Here is a 26,686-nt window from a genome sequence, read left to right on the forward strand (position 1 = left end):
GCAATTGCTAATGCTGGAAAACTACTCAGAGAGCAGGTGAAGAGCCTCTGCAGAGAGTATCTCATGTTTCAGTAGGAACTGGCCTGACCTCAGTTCCCAGATGAGTCAGGAATTGGTAGAAAGGTTGTGCAGAAGGGTATTGCAATTGAAACTCCCAAAGCTTGAAGGGGAAGGTGCCCCTGGGCACGAGCCAGCAGTGGGACTGTAGCAGAAGCAGGTGCACATTGCCCAGGTCTATGAGCCTGGGTGCTTTAGAGTGCTGCCATGTTACCACAGGGTTTGGGGAGGGAGGATGGGGAGTGAGGAACCCCCTTGCAGATGCTGAGTGCAGGCTGTATCTCGTGGCCTCAGAGACACTCAACAGCAGCACAGGCACAGCAGCTCCTTCACTGCCAGCCCAGGCACCTCCGTGTGGGCTGTGTCCACGCTGCAGGGTGAACACGCTCCTGATTTGTTCTCAGTTTTCTGCTCGCAGGAAAGACTCCAGTTCTGAGGAACTCGTAGAAATATTAGCCAAAAAGGGTTGTTTACAAGAAGAATAACCCACAGCGGATATCCTACAGTAGCAGTTCTGTTTTCTATAAACACCCAGCCACACAAGGTACCAGATGTCAGCTGTGCTCCAGGATCTGTCCACATGTGCGTTTCCAAGGGCTCAATCCATGGGCTGGTGTTCCATGTGGCTCAGAGCACACATGGGGACAGTTACCACGCACCGGAGAACGTGCAGGGACTTGCTCAGCTTTGGGAATGGAGGGGGTCTGACTCACAAGCTCCAGTGATTCATGCTGGGGTAAAGGAAGAGGTAAATCCCAGCTCCTTTCTGGTCTTCCCTGGAGCTCTGCTGAAGGAGGGATTGAACAGAGCATGCAGTTCTGTTCCTCCACTGTCCGTGGCTCATAGTCTCAGGTGTAAATACAAACAGGAGTTACAGGAGAGGGACCCAGCAGGGTTGAGGCATAACCCATCTCTCCACTCAGGCAGACTACAGGGCTGGGAACGCCTGGCAGAGGGGCAGGATGCAGCAGAACAGTACATTAGTAAGTAATCCCACTATGGATCCAAAAGCTGGTGAGTCAGAGCCCTGGGCATTCCATTTCCAATCCCTTTTTGGAGGTGTAAGTAACCTGGGAAAGGCAGTCTCTGGAAAGAGGAGGAACATCTGGAGAGGGGCTGAGCACAGCCTGGCTGCCGACCTTGGAGGTCATGTGCTCAGCTCATTCTCCTGCCTCATTAATGTGATGGGCTCCAGCTGCAACCTGGCTGAAGGAAAGCTGTGCTGCCATGAGCAGCCTGGCTCTGACATCCTTCCTCCTGCCTCTGGACTGCCAGAGTCCTGCTCTGAGTGCTGCTCTGAGCCCAAGGCTTGGCTCAGGGCTGAGCTCCAATGGAACTGCAGCCAAAAACTGCTTGGAGAAGGTGGCATGAGACTGTGGCAGGTTGTGCTGTGGCATAACTCCTGAGGCAGTGAAATGGGGGGAGATGAGTCTCCTGTTCCTCTGATCCCTTCTCATTTTCCCTCAGATTCCAATGAGAGCTTTCAGGGGGGATGTTCAGCATGGGGGTTGTGTGACTTGTGCCTTTTCCAGTGCCTGAGAGCTGTGTTACAGCTCTTGGAATATGCAATGAGTGGAGATTTGGGTAACACACCTGCTTGGCTGTGCTTGTTTCTTCTGGCAGCAAAGCTCCATTAAAAAACACAGTGTCTCTTGAAGAGAACTTGAAGAAATCAAGTTCAAGATGAGCTTGAGAGATGCAACTCATGCCTAGGATCCAAATCCAGGCTTTTTCCTTTGGCTGGGAAGTCACAAGACTGAAATCCAGTAAAGGTTGGATGTCTGTGCTAGAAACAGTGTTCAGAGCAGAGGCTGTGAGATAACCTGGAGCTTTCCTTTGGGAAAGCTGCACCTGTGTCACTGAGGATGAGGCTGGAAAGCTGGGTAGGAGCCTCCCAGCACTCCTGGCTCAGCCAGACTCCCTCGGGGCTGTGTGGAGCTCCTTGCCTGGCTCCTGTCAGCGTGTGCTGCCCTGGGGCTGGCCAGGGACGTGCTGGCAGGGAAGGCACTTTGGGAGGGCGAAGGCCTCTCCAGCAGGGCTGGAGCTCGGACATGCATCACCTGCTGTGCTGACCTCCTGTCCGGGGCAGACAACACAGTCACATGGCTCGGGAAGGGGACTCTGCCCAAGGGGAAGCTCTCACTGGACCCCAGGAGACTGGCTGGGGAAACACTGCCAGTTCTCTCCACATCCCACGGGAGTGTCCAGAGCAGGGAGAGGCGTGTGTGGCCTCCAGGCTGAGTCCTGCTCCTGGCTCTGGTGCTGTGCCCAGGCAACAAATGGTGTTTGAACCAATGTGACCTGGGATGGTCTCCTCTCCAACGAGGGTAGCGCTCCGTTGTTGCATTTTTGAGATGTTTCAAATTGTAACAACAAATAGAAGAGATAATGGTAAAAATTAAACATTTTAGGTAATTAATAACTCTGGTAATTAGGCTTGGCAGACTCAGGCATCAGTTCTTATAATGGATTTTAGTTCAGGCGTGTCTGGAAGGCAAGAGCTCCTCAATAGGAGGGAGAGGTGCTCTGCAGAGGAGATAATAACCACACATGGTTGTCTTCCTGCAGCAATGGTGTGATCAAACTTCTGAGGAGTCTGGTGGTCCTGGAGCTCTTCTACAACGTGCTTCATCCCTACTGTGCCCTTAGATTTTTGACTACAAATAGAAGTCAGAGTTTTTCTTACTAAATTTTCATCCATGATGAGGATGAGGAGCAGAAGGGAACCACATTTACTCTCCAAGACTGATATTTGGTGGCTGGCAGGTCAGAAAAAGAAAGACAGCTACAAATGTGTGAGATGGACAGAAAAAGTGTTCTTTAGGCAAGCAGTGAAACTTTAATTTACCCTAAGACTACACTAAAGTCAGTGCTTTAGTGTTTACTTAGTTTATTTTTTAAAAAAGACACCCCAGAAATCTGAACCAGATTTCCTACATCATTGACCGATGCTTGGAAGCCCTTCAGAGAAACTTCTTTTTGGTGTCAGAATTTGCACATTTGCTTAATTTGAGGGTAAAACCAGGTTGAAATCCATGCAGCAGGTTCTCAGCAGATGTTTCTCTGACCTATCTCCTCTGGCTTTTTTGGTGGATGTGTGATATGTACCAGCTGAGCATCCAACCCTCTGGCTTTCAACAGTTTTTGATTTGAAGGCTGGGACTTTATTCCCCTCCAAAACTCTGTGTGTGTGTGCATGTGTTTGTGCTCACGTGAGTTTTTTCTTCCACTTTGAAGTCCATAGGGCTTTGCAAGAATTCCCTGGTTCCTGATGTGCTCCAGCCCTCTGGGGGTGTGGAGATGCAGTTTTGGCTAGCACACTACTCTGGCAGAGCCTATCCTGACCCTGATGCTCCTTCTGTGTCTCTTGTACATCTCTTCCTCCAGTCACACCACTGACAAAACTCCCATGCTCAGCATCTCCATCTCTGGCTCAAAGCACCTTTGGTCCCTGCTCTTCCCCACCCCTTGGCTTGACCCAAGTGCTCCTGGAGGGAAATCTCCTTGTTCTGGGGGCAGGCTGGTCTTATTCCAGCAGCAGTGCAGGTGTGGGTTTGTGGAGTCTCCTCAGAGCCCTGGTGTTGGCCACATTCCTGCTGCGAGAAGGCAAATCAGCCAAGGAGCTCAGGTGCCAGCAGGGAACTGGGTTTGGATGCTCTTGGGAGACAATGGGCCAAGGGAGGCAAAGGTGCTCCCCTGAACCTGGCCACGTCCCCCCTGCCTGCTGCCTGCTCAGGTGCCTCTCTCCTGTGCCCATCTCCCAGCTCAGGGGAGTGGAGCAGGGCTGGCAGAGAGGAATGTGGAGTTTGGGCAGCGTGGAGGGAGGGAAGGAGGATCTTTCAGCTGCTAGCACAGTCCTTGTGCACACAGGGTAACCAGCTTCAGCTGCGCCCCTGCAAACCTGCTGCTCTCTGCAGGAGAGAAACCTCAGCTGCACTGCAAAGCAAAAAAAAAAAAAACCAAAAAAAACCAACAAAAACAACCAAAAAAACCCCACCTACCCCATTTCCATTGCAGAGCTTGGAGGCAAGAAGAATTCCGGTGGGGAAAGAGGCTTGGGAGACACCCCAGAGCCCACAGCTCGGGGTACATTGCTCCTTTTTGGGTAGACAGCTGGCAGTGCAAGGCGGGGCTTCCTCAGCCTGCCCTGCTCCGTGATGCCGTCATGGATGGGCACAGCAGCTTCAGCTCCACATCACAGCAGATCCCAGCACTGCCTCTGCCTTCTGCCACGAGCAGAACGAGCTGCGGGACTTGTGCCGTGAATTTGATGCCAGAAAAGGGCTGAGTGTTAAAGTGGTTTGGATCCAGAGAGCCTTGCCAACAGGTCCCTTGCTCACAGGATGCAGGGGTGGAGGGGCTGGAGCAGGGCAGGATGTCTCTGAAAGGCCAGGAGTCCCCCTGATCACTGCCCCAGGCACAGTTCGTTTCCCTTGCAGAGATTTTTCGTGCTTCATCTGCTCGTTCAGGCTTTTGCCTGAAGGGCAAGGACAAAGAATGCAATGAACTTCTTGGCATGGAAGTATATTTTGCTTCACATTTGTCAATAAATGAGATTAGGTTTCTGTATTTGTGCTGAGAGGCTGCGTGAGAGGCACGTTTAATGAATGCTAAAATAAACTCTCTGGATAGCTGTGGGGTAACAAACACAGCTAAAACTTGCATCTCAGGAGAGATCCTGACATTGCAGAGATGCCAGTTATATGACCAAGCAAAAACAAGTCAGCCCAAAGCTAAAATTACCCTGGATCTTTCATGAAATGATGACTTGGTACCAAAAGCAGCATGTGTATGATAAATGACCATGCTGCTTCTCTGCCTGAAAGAACATTTCTTACTCAGTCCTGAGTTACCTCTCCCAGTTCTTCCAGGTATGAAAACTCTTTGTCCAGAATCTGAACTTTTATCCTAAAAAGATCATCTCGGAAAGATGGGAGGCAGCATGAATTGCCTATTCCTGGGTGTCCTTCCCATTGCCCACCCTGATGAGTCCTGACTCCACCCTTCTGTCCAGCAGGGCCAGTGAGACCATGTAGGAATAAGGAAACTCTCTGCTGTCAGAAACAGACACGTGTGGGTCAAGGGAGAGTCCTGGATATCAAGGTTAAAGATCCATGAAGAAACATGGATGGATTTCAGGAGGGTCACCTTGAATCATAGAATCGTAGAATCACTGACTGGTTTGGGTTGGAAGGGACTTTAAAACTCTTCTCATTCCACCCCTGCCATGGGCAGGGACACCTTCCACTGTCCCAGGTTGCTCCAAGCCCTGTCCAGCCTGGCCTTGGACACCTTCAAGGATGGGGCAGCCACAGCTCCTCTGCGCAACCTCAGGTCCTCCCCCTACTCACAGGGATGACTTTCTTCCTAACATCCAATCTAAACCTGCTTTCTTTCAGTTTAAATCCATTTTCCCTTGTCCTATCAAATATCTTGGCAAATATGGTGCTGGCTGGGGGAGAAAATGCTAAAACTCTGGAGGAATGGCTGCAGATGATGGTGGAATGAGCACTGGGGTTTCTTGTGGGAGGCTGGGGGGGAGGGCAGTGCCACCCCCCCATGCTGTGGTGGCACTCTGGGCACCGAGGCTGAGGGTCTGACTCAGCTTTCCTGATTCATGGTTGTGCACTTCCAGGCATGAGGGTGAAAGGTTTGTTGGTAACCAAAGAAAAGCTGTCAAGAGTAAAATGTTCCTGTGAGCAGACAATCTCTCTGTTGTGGGAAACAGGAGAAGGGGCACTGCTACAGGAACGTGTCCTGAGGGGGTTTTGCTGTTGGATAGCAGTGCTGGCAAAGCAGCAGTAAAGGCACAGCACAGCTTGGGGCTGGGTCAGCACAGAGCCCTCCTGGCGAGTTTCTGGCTCTTCAGTGCTCCTCTCTCAGCTCATTCCTTGAGGAGGGTGCAGTGCTGCTGGTCTGCCCTGCTGGTGGTGTAGGCACTGCAGACCCAGCCCATGCCAAGTGACCTTGGCTTCCACAGGCCTAAAGATTTCATTCTTTCCAATGGTACTTCTGCCTCTTCTCCTGGCACGCTCCCAGACTGCCCTCCTGAATCTGCAGACAAGAAGCTGAGATGCTGCTCTTGTTGCTTAGGACTTTCCTAAGCTGCAATTCAGGAAATTACTCCTTTTTGTGGTCAAGCTTATTCATCCTACCTGCAACTGGTGGACAGAAGAGAAAGCAGGAGTGGCAGAGATTGTGGTACAATAGAAATATGTTGATAACAGCTTTTAAAACCTCTTGTCCATTGTACTGTCATGGCATGTATTTGGTTGGGGTGTTTTTTTTTTTTGGTTTTTTTTTTTTTTTTTTTTTTATTATTATTATTAGGACTTCTGGAGAGGTTTCCTTGTCTATCCTATATTTAGAAAGTATGGGCAGGCCATGCCATTTTAAGAAGCAGCCTTGTGTTGGCAGGGCCATTGCTCATTTCATGAGTTGTAACATTTTCCTGTTGGTAATGTTTTGAGTTGCTGTTTGAGGGAGATCCTGTGAGTCGCAGCTCTGGTTCTCTTGTGGGGTTAGGTAGGTGTCTTGTTCATTTTGGTGTCTTAGAAGGCAAGAAAGAAGCAGTTGAAATCTGAAGAACTGCCAGCAGTTTTGGTTTTATTGCCAGAGCTGTGATAATCTGGTATTTCCCGTAAAGCCCCAGGTGCTGTACTTGCTTTATTTTCTGTGACTCTCCAATTTCTCTTACCCTTTGTCACTGCAGGACAGAGCCACACAGTGTGTCCTGTCTGGGCCCCAAACATTCACAACAGCAAAGATAATAGCAAGCTCCAAACACATCTCTAGGTGGAAATCTCCTGTTTAGTCCAATATCACCATTTTCAAGAAGGAGAAGAGGCCCAGTGATTTCCAAATGAGCAGAGCTGCCTGTCTGGTGTCTATCTGTCCCCTCCTCTCCTCCCTTCCCCTTCTTTTCTTCCTGGTCTTTTTTGCAGGTCAGAAGAGGCACTGAATGTGTTCTCTGGGGATGGAGAGCCCATTTCTCTGGGCCTGTCCCATCTCTCCTGCCACATGCAGGCGCAGCAGCTGCCTCGCTGCAATCCTGGGGCCCTGCCTCACCAGGGTTTGGGTGCTTCCCCCAGCAGCAGCGTTTTTCTGCACTGGAGCCTCGGGGCTTGTCTGCACAGGGAGGCTCTTGCAAAACATGCTTGGCCCAGGGTGGGAATTTAAAGGGAAAGAACTGTTCTGCACCAGAGTCCTGCCTTACACCCTCTTACCCTGCAGGAAACCACTGCTGGTTTTGACTGTCTGTGCTTGGAGCAGCTGCACTCGACCTGGGCAGCCAAGGGCTCCTGTGGCAGCTCTGTTCGGAGCTGGCCTTGGGCTAGCACTGCATAGGAGGCGAGGGCTTGGCAGTGGAGGCTGTTCTCTGTGTACCCAGGAAAGGGGCAGCACTTCAGAGCAGAGCCTGCCTCAGGGCTTCTGGTACCCTCTGGAGGAGCCACGCTGAGCCGAGGCTGCGCAGAGAGCCTGAGCTGGCAGTCCCCTTCCTCAGCACTGCCCTTGGAGCAGCTGCCCAGTCCAAACCTGTCAGAGCAGCCGGGGGCTCAACTGGACTGTCCTGAACCAGCAGCCCTTCAGAGCTGGCTGGAGGGGCCTCTGGGAGGGTGTTTAGCTTTGGTCCTCACAGAGCTCTTGGACTGGTCACCCAGCTGTCATCTGTGTCCCACCCACGCCAGAGCATGAAGTTTCCTGAAGCTTTTTCCTCAAATCCAGTCCTCAAATCCAGTCCTCCAGCACTGTCTCAGTCCCACCATACCAAACCTGAGAACTGGGAAATGATGCTTTGGGGAGCTGAAGATCATCTGTGGGTGGACTGCCTGCTGAGCTAAGGTCTCACATCCCAACTCCTGGCTGTGAATTAAAGTCCTTTGCCTTTGCGAGAGCAGGGAGGGACCCTGAAACACCTTGGACCCCACAGGATTGAAACGTGAGGTCTCTGAAAGGAGAAGGGACACCGTGACAGTACAAAAAGTCATGGAAATGTAGCATTTCCTAGGTCTCTCTGAGGCCAAAGGTGGGAGCCCAGACATCCCTGGCTGCTCCTGGCCGGTTTCATCCCCTGGAAGTTGTCACTGCAGCCACTAAGGCAAGAGCATAGCAGGGCTGGCAGAAAGGCAGACATTTACATGAGGCACAGGCATGCTGTCATCTGGATAAACTCGGGAAAAACGCACACAGGGGTTTTGTGCCTCTGGGCATCGGGGCAGGAGAGCAGCCCTGTCCATGAGAGAATGCAGAAGACTTCCCCACTGGGAAGTATTCAGAAGCAGTAAGTGATACTTGCTGCATTAAGTGGGGTTCTTGTCTAGCAAGGAGCATGGTCAGACCCAGCATCTCAGCCTCCCTCAGCCTGGTGGTCCTCCCTGGCTGCTTTCTGTGCCTGTCACGAGTCCCCATGTGTCACCGAAGCCTCCCCCTGTTCCTCACTGCTGGAGTTGCCCTGCTAACAGAGTTGGCAGCTTGAGGACTCATCAGGGCTGAAATGATTTATTTCTCAGCCATTTATTGCAAAGGAACCATTGGAAGGCTTTCAAAAGCCATCTTCTCTTGACCTAAGTTCAGCTGAAATTTTAGCAGCATCAGCTTTACATAACATGCCAGTAGAGAGGAATTCTGGGGGAATAAAGTTTATGTTGATAAACAATCCTTGCTGACCAGGATCTCCCTCTCCAAGTTGAGTGGTTATTCAGAGGATCACTGAGGAGCTGGGAATTACAAACCAGCTGCCCCAGAAAAATGTGATGACTTGTGTGTTTACTCTGAGTGTCTGACAAAACCCCAAAATATCTTATGACAGCAGGTAATTCTTTGCCAACATTTAGATTTCAGTGAAACGTCTTGATAGAGCCCTAGCACCCCAAATTAATTCCAGTTGGTGAGGACAGGAGAGCATCACATGGGCTGAGAACTGGGTGGGGAGGACCATGAACAATGGATTAGGATAAACAGCAGTGTGTCGAATTGTCAGGGGAGTGAAGGAGAGCGCAGCCTTGGGAGCTGAAGCTGTGCCAGCTGCTGCCCTCCGTGGTGACTGCACAGAGTTAACCTCTGAAAGGTCTCCTTGGACCCTGCAGCACATCCAGGGAGCCCCCGAGGGCTCTTATGAAGTGGGATCTGTTCATTGTCAGTTACCTGGGAATGTTTTTTCAGAATATCCTTCACGGGGCAGGGCTGCTGTGTGATCCTGTCTGAGGTGTCCATTCAGCTTTTGTTCGTGCTCACAAAGACGCTCCCAGTTAATTAGCTGATATTTTGTCCAGGCATTTATTTACCACCAAATTACAAAGGGAGGGGCACAAGTTGAAAAATGAGGTGAGAAGCATAATAGGGTAGGCTGTGCTCAACTGTGATGTTCCATCTTCATGATCCCCTGGCTCAGGGTGAGAGCTGGGTAATTGCTGGTGTGGGTCCTTGCTGAAAAGCACCATTGGAAAAGCAGATCTGGCATGGATCCTTCCTCTACGTGTGCAGGGGTCCTGTGACTACAAAATCTGGGATGAATTCTTCCTCTGTACGTGTGCAGGGGTCCTGCAACTACAAACAGCATCGTCTAGGTGAGCAGAAAGGCTTTCTTCTCATGGGGTTCCAGGCCTGACCATTGGGCAGGGGGCTGCTGCTGCAGGGACAGGCAGGGCAGGAGGGTGACCAGCAGTTGCCTTTCATGGGCTGTGAGTGGAAGCTCAGCTTCTACATCCTGCAGCCAGGGGGAAAGTGTGACCCCACGGCCTCAAAGCAGCACTGAAGTGTCTCTGAGCTGTGTGTGACAGTGGAGCTCCCGGTGCTCCATCCCAAATAGCAGAAAAGCAGAAAAGCAGTGCCAGTGTTCAGGTGTCTGCCTGAGAGGGTGATTCAGGCCCTCTGGATTTCATGGAGACAAGGCTGCTGGGAGCTCTTCTGTGAGATGTGGGAGGTAGTCAGCATCTCTAGGAATGAAAGGAGGATGAGACTGGGGCTTAAGAGTGATATTCAAGGTTTTTCAAGATAATGGATTTTGCAAAGGAAAAAAAAAATCATCAACCTCACAGCCAAGATTGAGACAGGAAGGACAAAGAGGAGTGATTTTGGTTATCTATGGTTGGTGGCAGCTGGCATGGACAAGGACAAGAGAACAGGAAGAAGGGGTAGTGTAAAGGACAGGACAAAAGGAGAGATGGATTACATCTTTGGACTGATGGAACATCTCTTTTGCACCTGGGCACCAGAAGGGCCTCACAGGTCTCAGTAGCTGCCAGTGTGAGTGGGTTCCTCATCCCCTGCTGAGCAGGGCCCTGTACTGACAGCCAGGGCAGTTTCCAGAGGGAATCCACTGTTGGTGAGATTGTGAGGTCAGGATCAGCTGTATCCTAGAAGCCATCCAGGTCCTGGGGCACCCTGTGGGGTGCAGTGTGGATGTGCAGTACAGCTTGGTTGTGTGTCTGGATCCTGGTGAGGTGGATGGATGTTGCAGATCCCCCCTTGGGGCAGGGATGTGATCTACTCAATTTCTGAGCAGTTCTTCCAAGCTTATTTTTGTAATCCTGCAATTTGTTGTCCCCCCAAATCCTGTCTTTGGACCTTTCCAGGTTAGTTCTGTAGATCCAAAGGTCTATCCAGGCTTTTCCAGGGCAGCTCATCAGCACCACTGTACCTTCTACAGATTCACCAGAAACAAAGTCCCATGCATGGGGCATTTGCACTGAGCATTTCCTACAAAAATGTTCTCCAGAAGAGCAGACCCCACTCTGTCCGTCAGGTTTTCAGTGTTCTCAGGCCCCTGTTAATCCCTTTTTGGGTTCTAGGTGGTTGCATTTCTCTGCATGGAGCTGCTCAGGGGTGGCTTGGGGAGATGGTGAAGGGGGGCAGTGGGAGTGCAGAAGTGAAAGAGCAGTTCTGTAGGAATTTTTCTTCAGCAAAGGGTCTGAGTGCAGACCCTTCTTACCTGTCCAGCTCCACTGCCTCCTTACTTTTCCTTTGTCACTCCTGCACGGAGATGAGAACCACCCATGCTTACAACACAGGATGAAACCTGCATTGTGCCCTGTCTTTGCCCAGGTCTTCCTTGGATCCCAAAACTCCTTCCGCTTGTTGTCACTGCTGCTTAAAATTGGCATTTGTGGTGCCATCCAGAGGTCCTGGCTGCAGCATTGTTCCCCTTGTGCTATTCACAGCACAGAGTCATAACAAGAGCCAGTCCCTGCCCCAAATATATTAAGTGGGATCTTTGAGAGAGGAAATGGAAGCACAGAGAAGGGATGTGAATTGTCCCACTTTACGCAACATTTCTGGGATAAAACCCAGCACTATTAATAGCTTTTTGCTCAACAACCATCTTTTGTTCAGAACTCTGGTTTTCACCTTAAGTTGTTTGTGTTGTGCAGGATCTGCTGCCCAGTTTGGTGAAATTTCCCATTTTGTGACCTAAAGCTAGACATGAAGCAGGTCAATAAACCTATGTCCAGTTTGAACTCGGAATGATTTCCCTGCTTGGGCCATCACCACGTTGCCTATTGTCTCCTCTTTGCCCACATTTTGCTGCTGCATCGTTGGTCTTTGTTTTCAGTCACTTGTGTTCTGCAATGGCTCCTAGAAAATTACACCTTCCTATGTTCCTCTTCCCTAAATCTCTCCATGAAGTAGCTGGACAGTCAGCAAGGGCTGGCTCTCATCACAAAGTCAAATTTGCTTTACCTTCCTTCTCATTTGTTGCCTATGAATATTCTATAAAGTGATCTTTCTGCCAGATACATGTTTGTGGAAACAGAAACTGTTGATTAAATTTTAACGAAGAGTCACAGGAAGCAAATTTTAAAATTGCAACTGTATGTTTGTGATAATAAGAGCTCTGTCATTGCTGTCAGGGACTAGAATTGATGCAGGCCACAAAATCTCTTCATCCAACCAAAATGAGCCAGAGTTTCTTGATTTCTTTTTTTTTTTTACACAAGCCACAAACTGCTCATGAGCAATTTACAAGCCAAGAATTAGCCAGGATGGCTTTCCAGAGAATAGTTCTGAAGAATATCGCAATAAGCAATATTCAAATATAAAACGAGGGAAAATAAGGATAAAAAAATTAATCAGGAAGAGCTGACATCCTGGAGACTCCTGGCAGCTGTAAATCAGCTTGGTTGGGGGACATTTCAGTGGAAGCCACCCATTGCTGTGCTCCAGTGGGGGTCCGGAGCTGCTCAGAACAATGCTGGGAAGCCGCACTCTGGACAAGGCAGGAGACACGCTGTGTTAGTGTCTCCACTGGGCAGTGCCCAGAGTCCCAGTCGGAATTTACAGCTCCATTTGCTGCTTCCCTGCAGCCCAGGGCCGAGGGTGGCCCTTCTCCCTGGCTCCCTCGGCCGGGCTGGGGGATCTCTGCCTGCCGTGGTCTCTCCTGCACGGGTCCCGCTGGGTTCCACGGCGGGCTGGGCTCCATCCCGCGCCCAGCGCTCCAGCATGGCACAGACCCAGGGTGAACGGGGCACTGGGACAATGTTATAGTGTGGGGTGGTAATTCCATCCACGCTTGGTGGGATTTGGGCTCGTGGAAAGGCTGTCTCAGGGATGATCTTTAGTTTCTTTCCTGTGCTTGGATGAAAACCAGACCTGCGGTCACTTCTGGTACCAGTGCTTTAAAGCCTTTCTTCAACCAACAGCAAAACTTTTAATCTTTCTAATATAACATTACAGAGAACAAACAAGTCTCTAATGCAAGCCCTGGAGTCTCTTGTGGGGAGATCCCGATAAAAACAGGGCTTTCTGTTTTGGAAATACCCTCTGGTGGATTTGTCTCTCACCAGAGACAATGGTGAACTTTCAAAGTAGGCAGAGACATGGGAAAAAAATATTGTAATTAAGACTGCCAGTGGTTGGCTTTTGTCACGGAATACTAGAGAATATTATTTTATAGGTTAAAAATTAAACATCTCCACCTCAGTATTAGAGGCTTCTCACTGAATTTATTTATCCAGATATCAAAGTGCTTTCTCCTGTGAATCCCTACTTTGTGTGGCATTTCACCTGGTTGTGTGTGAAACATCAGGATGTTCTCTGGCCCAGAACTTCCTGAGAAGTTGAAATAGCAAAAAAGTTTTGCCAGCTGGGCTGTCGCATCTGACCTTCACTTGACCTCTGCCTGCCCTGGATTAACATCTTGTAACTGATCCCAAGTTTCTTTTATTTTTCCCGGCTTGCTGAAGTGAAGTATGTTTGAAAACACTCATTAAAGCTACCTCTCACAGGGAAGTCTGCTGGGGCAGGGAAGGAGGTGGATCCTCTGCTGGGATGGGGCTGCTGTGGGCTGGGGCTACCAGTCCCTCTGCTGATGCCTTGAGAGGCTGCCCAGAACAGAGGCTGGACAGTGTTAAAGGAATAAAGTAGGCATTTATTAAAAAGGCCTTCAAAGGATGCACCTTGGGCAGTGCAAGAGCCCGGCCAAGGCTACACCCAAGATGGACCCAAGATGGACAACAGGTCATGAGTTTTCATGCTTTTATAAGTTTTGGTCCATTTAAATATTGGGGTTAATTGTCCAATTACAGCTCCAGGTTATGAAGTCACATCCTCCCAGACTGCTCTCCTCAATTCCCTGTTTGCACTTTTTGGGTCTGAAGCTGCAGCAGTGTTCTTGGTTCTCGGGCTGGAAAAGGAATGTTTTGTGTGACTGAACTGTGAGGAGAACTTGCTAACACTTCAGATGAAGTTCAGAGTTATATACTAATGCAGTACAGAATCTGGAAAATATGAAAGCAAAAACTTCAGGCTTCACTGCAGTGAGGAGTTCTGTGGTTCCTGCTCTTCCTGACCTCAGATCTCTCACCTCATTAGTTAACCCCCTCTGTTTGAACACAATGTATTGAGGGAGGAGGACAGAGCTCTCCAGCAGTGCCGTGCTGCCCGAGTGCAGCCCTGTCCTTCCCTTGGACACCTGCCTGTGATGGGCTCGGGGCTGGGCAGGGAGGGACAGGCGTGCGTGGCAATCCTGGCACCTCACTCAGAGATTTGGTCACGTTCTCCTGTTTGCAGTGGCCCATGTCCTGATTTGACGCTGTTGAGCAGGACGGGAACAGAGAACTCCAGATCAGAAGGCTAAGAAAATGAACTCTCTCTTTATTTCAAATGTACCACTCTATATATAGAGAACATCGTGCAGATTAATTTCATTGGTCTTAGAGTAAAAACATGTCACACCATTGGTGTGCAGTGAATGATGCACAGTAGCAGAACATATCTATAAACAATGTGAATAACAAGATAGATTAGAGAATTATTTACATTCTTTCCCAACTGTTTCCCAGGCTCTTGCCTGGTTAGAAAACCTTTCTCTCTCTCTCTGACTGAGCTGAGAATACCCACACTGATTTACCTGAAGGACTTGGTGTGTGTGCTGTACCCCCACAATGCAGTGAGTCCTGTTTCTGCAGGTTCTCCTGAGTCAGAATCATCACAGAATCCCAGAATGGTTCAGGTTGGGAGGGACCTTGGAGACCATCTCATTCCAAGCCCCAGCCAGGGGCAGGGACACCTTCCACTGTCCCAGGGTGCTCCAAGCCCCTTCCAGCCTGGCCTTGGGCACTGCCAGGGATCCAGGGGCAGCCACAGCTGCTCTGGGCACCTGTGCCAGGGCCTGCCCACCCTCACAGGGGGCAATTTCTCCCTGCAGTGCTTCCACCAGTCCATGATGTCTGTCTGCTGTCCTCCCATCCCTGGGAGAGCCCAGGTGGTGCAGGCAGTCCCTGTTAGAGGAATTTCAGCTTCTCTCTAATTGAGCTGTTCTTCTCTATGTTTTAAAGCAACGGTCCTGTCATTCACAAAGCTGTAAAACATCCAGTAGGGTTTTGTTTTTTTTTTTTTCATCCCTTTCTAGAACCAATGACATTCCACTAATGGTCATTTGCATCTGCAAATTCTTCCCTGTAATCTGAAAGCTTTTAGCCTTTAGCTTTGCCATGATGTAAGGGGTCTATATATGGTTTCATGTACAGATTTCATAATAAACATTTAATGAAATGAGGGTTTTTTTTCTGCTAACCTAGATTGTTTTGTCTCCTGGGGTGAGTTTTTCAATCACTTTCCTTTGGTGATTGAAAGATGATGGATGCCACCCGGGTCTTTACCAGAGTTCTAGGGCAAGTAATTTGTGCTTAGTGCTCAGTGACTGGAACAAAGGATTAATGTATTTTAAAGTTTTGGATGCTTGGGGTAATTTCTTTGTTGGCTGGATCTGGACTGGCAGTCCACAAAGCATGGGTGGGCAATTTTTCTAGCTGATTGTGAAGATAGAGATAAAGCTATATTTTATGAATCGCTGTTTCCAAGGTCATCTGGAAATTGAGCAGTTCATAAAACATATCTTTGTTCAAAGATATATTTGATTATATAAAATATGATCCCAGAATCAATTGGGTACAAACAAGATGTTGCCTTTAGGGTTGAAAACACATTGTTAGAGGCATGAAGAGCAGAAATTGTCGCTGCTGTCTTTGTGTGGCTATTGTTTTTGGTCTTAATAGGAACAGAATGAATGACATTTTTCCACCAGACCACTTATGCTCAACTATACCTCCAGGACAACTTCCTGGCCAAAAATATTCAAAACAAACAAACACAATAGCAATTCTACTCCAATTACATTGTTTGCAAACCAGCTAGTGTTCATAGAGTACTAGGTTTGGCAAATCCAAGCACTTCAGCCCCTGGATTTTAATATTAGATATTTGCATGAGCATGCCTTGGAGGTGCTGTGCTCTTCAGGTGAGTGTTTGTGCATGGGCACCTGCAGCATTGTGGCAAAAGCACAGCCCATTTGTCTTAACAATTTGGGTATTGGGAAGGCATCCTTGCCCAGTGGCCAGATGCTCATTGATTTCAGTGGAGCTGAGATTTCAGCCTCAGGCTCTGCACCAGATCGTACACCAATTTCAAAACTTTCACTGGAAAGAAGAATAACTGGATTTTTAAGTGTGGGAAAGACAGAGGAGGAGGAATTTATCAGTTGCTCTTAAATATAAGTGGAGCCAGAATTTGTAAGACGAGGGTGGGTTTTCTGGCTTTGTGGCACTTTTTCGTAGAATCACGGAATCATAAAGGGTGGAAAAGACCTCTAAGATCCCATGGTTTGAGTTGCCAGAGGGATCCTATAGAGAGCAAACCTAAATCAACAAACCTGCTTGTAACTTTCCAGTCAATTTTCTTTGGTGATGGGAATGGTCATGAAAATAGAGATTGTTGTGACTCTCAATTTAAATAGATTTTTTTTAAATTATAATAGTGCTGTAGATTGGTGTTGCAGTCAGTTCTTCTCCCTGAGACAGAAGGCTACAGGAACTTAGTTATAGGAAAAGCAACTTGTGTGTTAGGGAAGGTATGGGACATGTAGGGAGGAGTAATGGATTTGTTCTGGCTTCAGCAAAGTGCTTTCCACGCTTCATTCCAGCCCCAAATCCACAGATCTCAGACTTTTCAGCATCTTCACACTTCCAGTCATCTGTGTCCTTTCCATCAGTGTCTGTTCTGTGTGAGTCAGCTGAGGGTGTCCTCAGCAGACCCTCCAGGACCCGGAGGAGTGGCTCCTGCGTTGGCACACCTGCCTCTCCAGCTCCCAGAGTGGGACCTCTCCCAGGAGCTCAGAGATGAGCCTCTGACTCCTGCTGGAATACCTCTGTGGGAGAGGCACGGCAGCAAGAACATCTCCCATGTCCTTGGAGAGCTTTGGGTTATTAACCCTTGCTGTTCCCTGCAGTTACTGCACAGGTAGTCCCTCGGACAGTGAGGTGTAAGTGTCCCAAGTGAGCCACATGGTCTAGTGGTGGCTCCTACATTGCAGTCCCTGCCCTCTGAGGGTGGGGAAGCCCTGGCACAGGTTGTCCAGAGAAGCTGTGGCTGCCCCATCCCTGGAAGTGTCCAAGGCCGGGTTGGATGGGACTTGACCCAGCCTGGGGTAGAGGAAGGTGTCCCTGCCCATGGCAGGGGGCAGAATGAGATGAGCTTTAAGGTCCTTCCCAACCCAAACCATTCTATGGTTCCATGACTTCATGATCACTGCTCATGGAGAAACATGGCTATTTGTTAATTAAAAGGTCAAACAGTGGTTACAGCAAAATGCTGCCCCTTGGAAATTTAAATTTGTCATTCTTGTTTACCTGTCACGTACCCCTGCTCAGCGCACCAAGATCTGACACAGTGGCTACAAAGGCTGCCATGAGAATGTCTGACCATGCTTTGGCATAAACGGAAACATAAGTTGCCTGAAGTATAAATCATATTACAGATATTATATTATGTTTATTACTCTGGGTTTGGAGCCTGTAGTTACCACTGGGGTAGAGGCTGACATGGGGCGATGTGTCAGTGTCACACCAAGGTTCTCTCCCGCAGGCTCTGGGCTGTGTGTGGTCTGTGCATGTTGTGTCCACCCATGCAATAAAGCCAGGGTTGTTCACAGCTTCACTCAAATCCAGCCCTGTTACCTCCAGGGGCACTGGAGGGTCACAGACTCTGAGGAGTCCTTCTGGCACTGCCACCAAGGAGCTGAGTCCCCTCAGAGTTCTGGCTGCACATGCCACAGCCTGCCTGGGTGCACAGCAGGGACTGCCTTTGGCCCTCTTCATAAAAACCTGGAAAAAAAGGAGAACAAACACCCAGCATGTTGTGAGTTTTTTTTTTTTTTTCAATCAGATCCCATGTTTCCATTCCTTCTGGCAGGAGGGAGCTTTCCTCAGAGTAGGTCCCTTCTTTGACAGTCTGGCATTTGCAGCCAGTATTGAAACAAAGTCCAGGGGATCAGGAGCTGCTGCTGAGCTTCATGTTTGTCTCCTTGTCAAATAAAGGCCAAATTAAACCCAAGGCAAAGAAGCATCACCTGTGATTAAAACAGTGGAGCCTGTGGGACTGCATCAGGCAAGAAGTGAGATGTATCACAGTGGGGAGAGTGCTGACCCCCAAGATGTGTCTGGTGTTCCAGCCTGCATGGTGATGTGCCAGGAACACATGTCCTTACTTTGCAGTAGAGATGACAGAAACGGGAAAAATTCCTTTCAGGTAGGAGTTGTTATCTTGGCAAATGTTTGTGATTGAATTTGGAGCAAGTTGAGGCTACAAAACAGATCCTATTGAAAAATGAATTCTGTAATTTTCCATGTTAGAGACTGTTGAAATATTCCCACCTGAGACACGTCTCCAGAAGGGGCCTAGGAACAACAGCCTTTGAGACCTGGCTTGGGTGGGTTTCATGCCTCCAGATCTTGTCCTTCAGTGAGGCCTGGAAGCCTCAAGAACTGTGCCTGGAGCATCCTTTGTGTGTCTGGGTTCCTCTGGGGAGAGCTGGGAGCTCAGACCCGTGGAGACACCGCTGGATCTGCAGCTTCTCCAGCCCAGCACAAGAGCCCAGTGGAAGCCCTGGCACCAATGTGGAAGGGCTGTCCCGAGACCAATGGCTTGGGCAGGCTGAGAAACACAGCTCCTTTCCAAGAGATCACCTGTGCACCTTCCTTCCCCCCACTCTGGCACAGGAGGGGTGTCCTGACCTGAGGACATTCGGGTGGGGCCTTGTGTGGAAAGCCATGGCTCGGATACAGGCTTGTCAAGGGTCACCTGTGAGTTTGTAGGTCTTAACTCTCCTTGCATCTCTTCCATTCCTATGAGAATGCATTTTTCAGCTTCCCTTTTCCATGCCCAAGGAAATTCAAGCTGAGTTGCCTTCTTCCTCAGCTGCTCAGAGAGACGCAGAAGGATCCTGTGCTCCCAGGTCTCCAGATCCACCTACCTAAACACTTTGCCAGCCTCCACGTGCCAGGCAGTGTGGGGCAGCCTCCAGAGGCTCACACTGCAGCCCTTGGAGGAGGCCAGGACGAGAAATCCCATCTGCTCATGGCATCAGCCATCCAGAGCTCCCAGATGTGTCTGTGTGGAGCGTCCCCACGGCTCGGGAAGCAGCGTCTGTGGCTGGTATTGCTGGCTGTTCCAGAGCTCATGGAGCACCTTTCCCAGGCTGACTGCTCCCGCTTTTTGCTGCCGAGGGCTTGTTTATGTAGGATGCTCTGTGGGTGGGATGTGGTTTTGTCACCACTCCATTGTTGGACTCTGTTTGGGCACTCTGCCCGAGGATGATTAATGATGTTTTGAGTTGAGGCTCTGAGGTGCTTGCAGGCATACTGCAGGTACCACAAGTGAAAGAGGTGTTGTTATCATCAAGGTACTTCAGTGTTATATCAAATGTAATCAGAAGTGAATTAATTAAAGCAGTGTGTACATGTAAGTCCTTTTATGGTGGATGTTCCAACAACTCATATTGTGTAGTTTAGAGCTCAGCATTTCAGACTTTTGTAACCCTCTCCTCTCCGTGAGAAGGCAGAGGATGCCAGAGCTGCTATCGGAGGACAAACCTCTGCTGCAAAGGTGTTTTTGTCAAACACAGCTCTTAAAACAAGTTAGGAAATTGTGTACATTTGTTGATCCTGGCTCCAGCATATTTCAGGGTTCATTTTTACAGCTCACACAACTAGTGTAGGATGGGATCTAATGGTTGCTTGGGTTTCACCTGACCTTGGAGTGAACAAAAATCTGTAGAAAAATTGTATTTATTGTTGGTCTCAGCTCCACCAGGATTAAACTTCCTTCTTGCAGCACAACATACCTTTGACGTGGTTGTCACTTAGAAAAATTGCCTGGAAATACATCTGGCTCTTCTGTCCAACAGCTCAGGCTTTGTGAGGCTGGTGATACTTCACCCCACAGAGAGGAAACACAAATTGTGATGGAGGAGGGGTTGACAGAATTGCAAGGTGACCAGAGATACAGATCCTAAGCTGTAGCTTCAGTCTGACAAGCAGAGTTAAACCCTTCTTTTTTCAAGTTGAAAACCCCTGTTTTGGTGAACTTGGCAGCAGTGGGGGCTGAGCTGGGGGTGTAGCCAGCCCAGCTGTGGAGGAGACCACAGCTGGCAGGGCTGTTCCATGGGAACCAGAAGGTGAGGAACTGAAACTGCAGCTTCAGCTCAGCCTGCTCCAGGGTGATGGACTTGATGGAAACGTAATGAATTAGACCTGGACCCTGCCTAGCACACATCTAAAGCTGTTTGCCCAGGATAGTGTGCTATTTTGATATGTGTGAAGCTAGTGACTTTGTTTTTCCAGCATGCTGGAAAAAGTATCAAACAAGGAGGAGATTAAAATGACCCCAAATGCTCAGAGCACTAAGAATGCTCAGGGCACTCAAAATCAGTCCTCTGATCTTTTTGAACTAAACTCATGGTTTTCTGAGCTGCAACTCTGTGATTTGGACAGGACAGAGATGGGAAATGGGTCAAAAGCTGAAAGTGTACCTAAATGTAAAACTTTGACATACTCCAGTATTAGCACTCCATGTGCTGCTCTGGTCTCTCAAGCTACTTTAGTTTACTGCTGGGGAAGGTTGAAAGGTGATTCAGTCATAGTTTACAAGTACCTAAAAAGGGAAGAGGTTTCTGGTTGCTAGATGGGATTCAAATTCACCAGAGAAAGGCAGAGATCTCTTGGCTGGAAGCCAAAGTTAGAGAAGTTCAGACTATGAATAAGAACTGCAGTTTAAACTTTTTACGAATGAAAACCAGAGGAAAGTCTTTGTCTGGAATTAAGCAGAGTCATTGGCAGTGAATGTCTCTAAATGAAGATTTCTGTGTTCTTCTGAAAGCAGCAGGAATTATGAAGTGAGGCTTTCCAGCCCAGAGCAGCCCATCCCAGAGACCAAGGCCAGGCTTCCCTTTTGCCCAGAGCAAGGCTCTGGATGCTGTTTCCCAGGCTTGGGGCTCTGCCTGCTCTTCCCACGCTGCTGTCCAAGCACAAGCCCTGCTGCACTGCAGCAGAAAGGGCACAGATGTGTCAGGGAGCACAGCTCTGCCTCTTCGTGCACAGCCCTTTTCCCAGACACAGTCCAGAATATTTTGGGGTTGGATTCCCCTTTCACTGCTCTGTCTGGTTCAGCTGGAGGATTGCAGTCCATGGAGTCCATGAAGTGTGGCCTGGAGCTGAATACACTGTCTCTTTCCCTCCTGTAGTGAGACACCAAAAACATGTAGACTGGGGTGGAAGGATGTTCTCCCCCCTTTTTCTGGGCAGGACTCTCTGCTGGGGGGGTGGGATGCCATGTGTGTGTGTCAGCTCTTTGGTTTTTTTGGATCTGCCTGCTCAGGAATGTCCTGTTAATCATCACTGGTGGCATGTGCAGAGTTTTAGGTGAGACATGATTCATTTTGGTGGGGAGACCATGGAAAGTTCCTTGCTTGTTCTTGGCCCTCTTCTTCCAAGAAGGTCTCTGGGGTTTGCTCTTCTCTTGCCAGCGTTTCAGTGGAGAAGGGCAGGACTGACACCCCTTTCTCCCACCAGCTTCCAGTTTATATTCCACTCAGGGTTTATCTTCCACTCAGGACTCAGTTGTTATATCAGTTTTAACACCAGTTGAACTTCTTTACATCCTCCTACTGGTTCTCACTCATACAATATCGGAATTCTTCACACCTGTGGCTTTTCTGAAATGAGACAGGAGTTGTCCCTTCAGTGACTGGTATCTCAGTCCAAATTGACTCATCTTATGTCCACATGCTGCCTGCTTCACAATTCTGCAGACCACCAGGCTGAATATAAAGCAAAGCAGATGCAGCCATGCCAAGGTCAGGACCTTCACTGTATTTGAGGTGTATGGATAATGTTGGCATGGGACAGGGTGACCTCGGGGTACAATAGGAGCTAACTGACACACATTCAGACAGAATAAATATTTGAGAGTCTATTTCTCTATTCCCCAAAATGACCCCTATAAAAGCAAGGTCCTGTTTACCTTCCTGGCTGTCTGTGCAGTGTTCTGAGAAGAGACCAGCTCTCTTCTCCCCTCCCTGCCTTCCAGCTCTTCTGGGCAACTCATTTCCAGGCAAGGATCAGGGATATGGGCTTCACAAAACCCAGGACACCTTGGACTTTCACAGAATTCCTAAAATTTGGTGAAAGCTGAGATAATTTCTGGTCAGAAGTCTCTGTCTGTGCCAAAGCACAGTGACCTGGGAAACAGTGAGAGATGTCAGTGCACAGCCTGCAATGATTGCCTGCAGCTGACCCAATGGTTTTGTGCTGTCCCTGTCCCATGAGAATCATGAAATGGTTTGGGTTTAAATAAACTTTAAAAACTTAAAACTTATCTCATTCCAACCCCCTACCATGGGCAGGGACACCTTCCACTATCCCAGGTTGCTCCAAGCCCTGTCCAACCTGGCCTTGGACACTTCCAGGGATGGGGCAGGCACAGCTTCTGTGGCCAACAGCTGCAAGGTCTGATGTGCCTGGGACCAGCCCTGCCACATTACCCACCCCCAGCCCTGGGCTTGCCTTTCAGTCACTGTGAGCTTTGCTTGGCTAACTCCTGTTACCCTGAACTGTTCCATTTCTATCCATGTTGGGATCCTTTTGGTTAAGGACAATTTAGCTTCTCATTCCCATCAGGAATAGGAGAGTGCTGAGAGCTTCCTGCCACAGGAGCATATTCCTGACGATTGCTGTGCTTTTTATTATTTCATGTAAGATCCCTTTTGGTGAGAACAGTCTTTAAATACTATCAACCTACACTAACTTTGCTTGGCATGAAGAACTAGAGGAGACATACAAAGGTCTGTAGAACAGTGATTGCTCTGATGAAACCCATCCAGTCCCTCCACCTTTGAGTGCTCTGCCATTTCGCAAGATCAGAATGCACAAAGCAATTAGAAGGTGGTTTGTGCATATTAGAAAGAGGAAATTCTCTATTTGTAACATACCTCAGACAAGGAGAAGCCATTGTTACCAATATTCTTAAGGCAAAACCAGCAAGTTGCTGTTTCTTTTTTTAAGGTTAGCGCTGAGAAAGAAAAAGGGAGCTAGAAGAGTGCAGAGCTGTCAGTTGAAAGAAAAATTGCAAGCCTGCTAATCCTTTCTTGTCAGGTTTAATATAAAGCCTGGCAGAGATTGATAAGAAGTGTCTCCCTCTCTGTCTGATGTTCCAGGTGCATGGTAAAAATCACCTCTCTGAAACACCCACGTGCAGGGCTCCAGGCTGGAAAGGCTGCTGGCCAGCCTGACACTGCTGGCATAAAACCATTTAAAATACCTATTCTTTCACTTTTCTTCTCGCAGCCTGAAGAATGGCTGTTCCTCTTCACTCCTTACATACGCAGGATTTTCTTGCAGCTCCTCTCAGTGGCTATTGCTCTGCTGATGTTGAGATGAACAAGGTCTCTGCAGCAGATTCGGAGCATCTGGGGCACAGGGGCCTGCTCCCCGTGACCTGCCTCTGCTCCATCTGCACTAAAACATTCTGGCTGGGGCTGCTGGGGCTGTGGGACTGGCAGCACACCCATGGCAGCCACAGAGGTCGTGTAGGTGTTGGCAATCTGCAGCAGCAATGGTCAGGAGCAGGGGAAAAATAGTCCCTGGGGAGCTTGAGCTCGTGCATGGTGGGAGAGCCTGGAGAGCTCAGCAAAGCCCTGCAGGGACAGGAGACACAGGGTCCTGCCTGCAGGGTAGGGCTGCTGTGGAGCCATCAAATCTGGTCATGTGGAGCCTCCAGAGCCAGGGGCTCCCTCTGTTCCCTGTGTGGATGTTTCTGACTCCATGCTCCTTCCCTGTGTGCAGATTTCCCTGGGCAGCTCCTCCCCATCGCCTCATGGCAGCAGGGGCAGCAGGAGCTTTGCCCAGGGGAAGGGGCTTGGGGGGTTCCTCTTGTGTGTGCACAGCTCTGAGAGGGGCAGGTTTCACAGTGTCCCCTTTCTCTTTTCCTAGCTGTTCCTCCCAAACTGAAGAAACTGAAAAGCCCAAATGTTCATGTGGGTGAGAAGATTTCCCTGAAATGTGAGGCAACTGCTGGAAACCCTCAGCCGTCCTACAAATGGTTTAAAGATGGCAAGGAGCTGAAGAAGAGTAAAGACATCCGGATCAAGTATGGGAATGGGAAGTAAGTATGACACAGGGCTGCTCTGCCTCTGCTCACTCAGGGTCTGGGTCTGGGGCCACCTGGCTGGAGGTGCTGCTGTGCTCCCCAAGTCTCTGCTGAGCAGCACTGAGGGCTCCCTCAGAGCCACAGGACCACGCTCAGCCCAGTTACCAGGCCTGGGAGAGTGAGCAAAATCCCCAGTGTCCTCAGAGAGTCGTGGGGAGAGGAGCAGGGCATGCACAGGGAGGGTGTTGGGTTTGTAGATGGGCTGTCCTGGGGTCAGGGACACATTGGATACCTGAGACAGGTGTCTTGTGACATGGGGAGGCTTTCCCTGGTAGCTGTGGGCAGCTCAGGTTGCCTGGGGTGACTCCTGCTCTGTGATTAGGGGTGGGATGCAGAAGGTACCCAAACCCAGCTGTTGCCCCATCACTCAACAGCAGGGCTGTGGGAGGAATTGGTTTGTTCCCTCCTGAATTTAGGTGGACACAGAAGCATCTAAGGCCACTGAAAAATCACAGAATGACAAATTAGGGCTGGAAGGGACCTCTGGAGATTATCCAGTTCAATCCCCCTGCCCAGGCAGGGTCACCTGGAGCAGGTGACGCAGGAACTTGTCCAGGTGGGGTTAGAACGTCTCCAGAGAAGGAGACTCCACACCCTCCCAGGGCAGCTGTTGCAGTGTTCTGCCACCCTCAGCGTAAAGAAGTTTTTCCCCATGTTGAGATGGAACTTTTCATGGTTTAGTTTATGGCCATTACTCCTTGTCCTGTCACTGGGCAGCTCTGAAAAGAGTCTGGCACCATCCTCTGATACCCCTTGGAGATATTGATGTGCATGAATGAGATCCCCTCTCAGTCTTCCTTCCTCTACACTGAGCAGGGCTGAGATGCAAGATTACCTCACAACACTGATCAGGGGTCATGGCCACATGCAGAGACCTTGTCTTGTGCAAATCCTTCCGTCTGTCCACCCAGGGCAAGCTCCCTCACATCTGCCCCAAAGTCCCCATCCAGCATAGCTCTCAGGTGGCTCTCAGTGACTGTCACCCTCAGCACCACCTCATTCAGGCAGGGCTAAAACACCTGCAGAAAGAGGCCCCAGTCACCAAGCTAAGGGGCTCTCACTGGGAATGAATTTAAATGAATCCCTGTTGATATTTCTCAAGGCCCGATATTTACATATGATGTATCATAAAATTATTCCATAATCATGGCTATGCTTGTATTCATCCATCCTGACCTAGCCAGCAAAAGTCAGCTTGCAACTGCCTGACCCCTTGGAAAATTTGATTCTAATTCTTTGCTAACATATGTTCTGGGTGTGTGAATAAAAGCTCATTGTGGACTTGTTAGAGCAGCAATTTTTAAAATTAGAAGCCACTACAGATCAGTTTGAAAAAATCACTCAGTGTTTGAACGGGGTGTTGCCAATTGCCTTAATTTAAATTCAGTCCTGTTGGGTTTGGTTTCAGAGTCACACCCAAGAGGGTTGACCTCCTTTGTAATAATTCTAGGACTTGTGGCTATTTTGGGAGGAGGCAGTGAGGTGGTCAGTGCACCCAGCATAACTGGGTGCTGTCTGCTCAGGAAGGGCTGTGTGGGCTCGCAGGCAGCAGAGACAGGGCAGAGCTGTGCCTGCCTCGCTCCTCTGCTGCTCTCACTGGTTTTGGTGGCCTTTGTCAGTCTCGTGGCCTTGGTTGTTTAGCAATGGCTGCCAGGGCTGGGATGCCCTGGAGAAATGTCTGCAGCATGCTCTGCAGCCAGGCGTGGGAATCCTGCCTGCCCAGGGTGTTGGGAGCAATTTCCCTCAGAGCTGGAGTGCACCCAGCCCCAGAGCAGACACCCAGCACTCCCCTGCTGTGCTCCCAGCTATCCCAGCCCTTCCTCGCCCCCTGGCACCCCGTGTCCAGCACGGAGCTGTGACAGGATGGCATCGCACCCCCAGCGATGGGGACACGCCGTCCCTGGGCCAGGGACAGAAACAAATGGAAGGAAGTTGGTCCCCTTTCCTCAGGACACTGCTGTCTAGTCATAATTTTGCATTTACCAGTTTCCATGGCAACGTGTTGGCTCTCCAGTGAGAGGCCAAAGATGTGTGGTGCTGGAAGGGCTTCCTGCTGGCAAAATAAGCCCAAGGAAAAACATTTTAAGGAAAGCAGAGCAGCTGCCTCCTCCAGTGTCTGAGACTCCCTCAGCAGCAAAGGTTTGAGCCCAAAGCGTCCCCAGAATTGCTTCCCATCCCAGCTTTTGCTCCCTGCTGCCATTAAAATGGGCCTGTCTTGTGCTGGGACCAGGCTGTGGAGACTGGACTCAAGCAGCTGTTGAGCAGGAACAAAAGGAAATGGCCTCAAGCTGTGCCAAGGAGGGTTTGGATATTAGGGAAAACATCTTCACTGAAATGGTGGCCAGGCATTGGAACAGGCTACCCAGGGAAGTGGTGGAAGTTCAAAAACTGTGTAGATGTGTCACTTGGGGACACGGTTCATTGGTGGCCTTGGCAGTGCTGGGGGAATGGTTGGACTCGGTGATCTCAGAGGGCTTTTCCAACCGAGATCATTCTGTGGTTCTGTGGGACAGTTCTGAGGTAATTACCCCTCAGTGAGCATTTGCCCCTTGTTTAGCAGTGCAGGAACACTTCCCTGAGAGGATCTGGGTGGGTCTGTGCACACCCACTGTGGCATTCCCACCTCTGTCCCCTGCACCGTGTTTGCTGGGCC

The 26,686-nt window shown here is 49.5% G+C and overlaps 1 protein-coding gene across 2 annotated transcripts in view; it reads left to right on the forward strand.

Annotated features, from left to right (window-relative positions):
- Positions 1-26,686, forward strand: part of NRG2 (neuregulin 2) — a 155,283-nt gene that overhangs the window by 74,196 nt on the left and 54,401 nt on the right. For both annotated transcript variants that reach the window (XM_053990833.1, XM_053990834.1), the window contains exon 2: positions 23,817-23,988. In XM_053990833.1, the coding sequence (XP_053846808.1) occupies positions 23,817-23,988 (172 nt within the window). The remainder of the gene's footprint in view (positions 1-23,816; positions 23,989-26,686) is intronic.

Source organism: Vidua macroura, chromosome 15 (assembly GCF_024509145.1).
Source record: "Vidua macroura isolate BioBank_ID:100142 chromosome 15, ASM2450914v1, whole genome shotgun sequence".
Taxonomy (NCBI): Eukaryota; Metazoa; Chordata; class Aves; order Passeriformes; family Viduidae; genus Vidua; species Vidua macroura.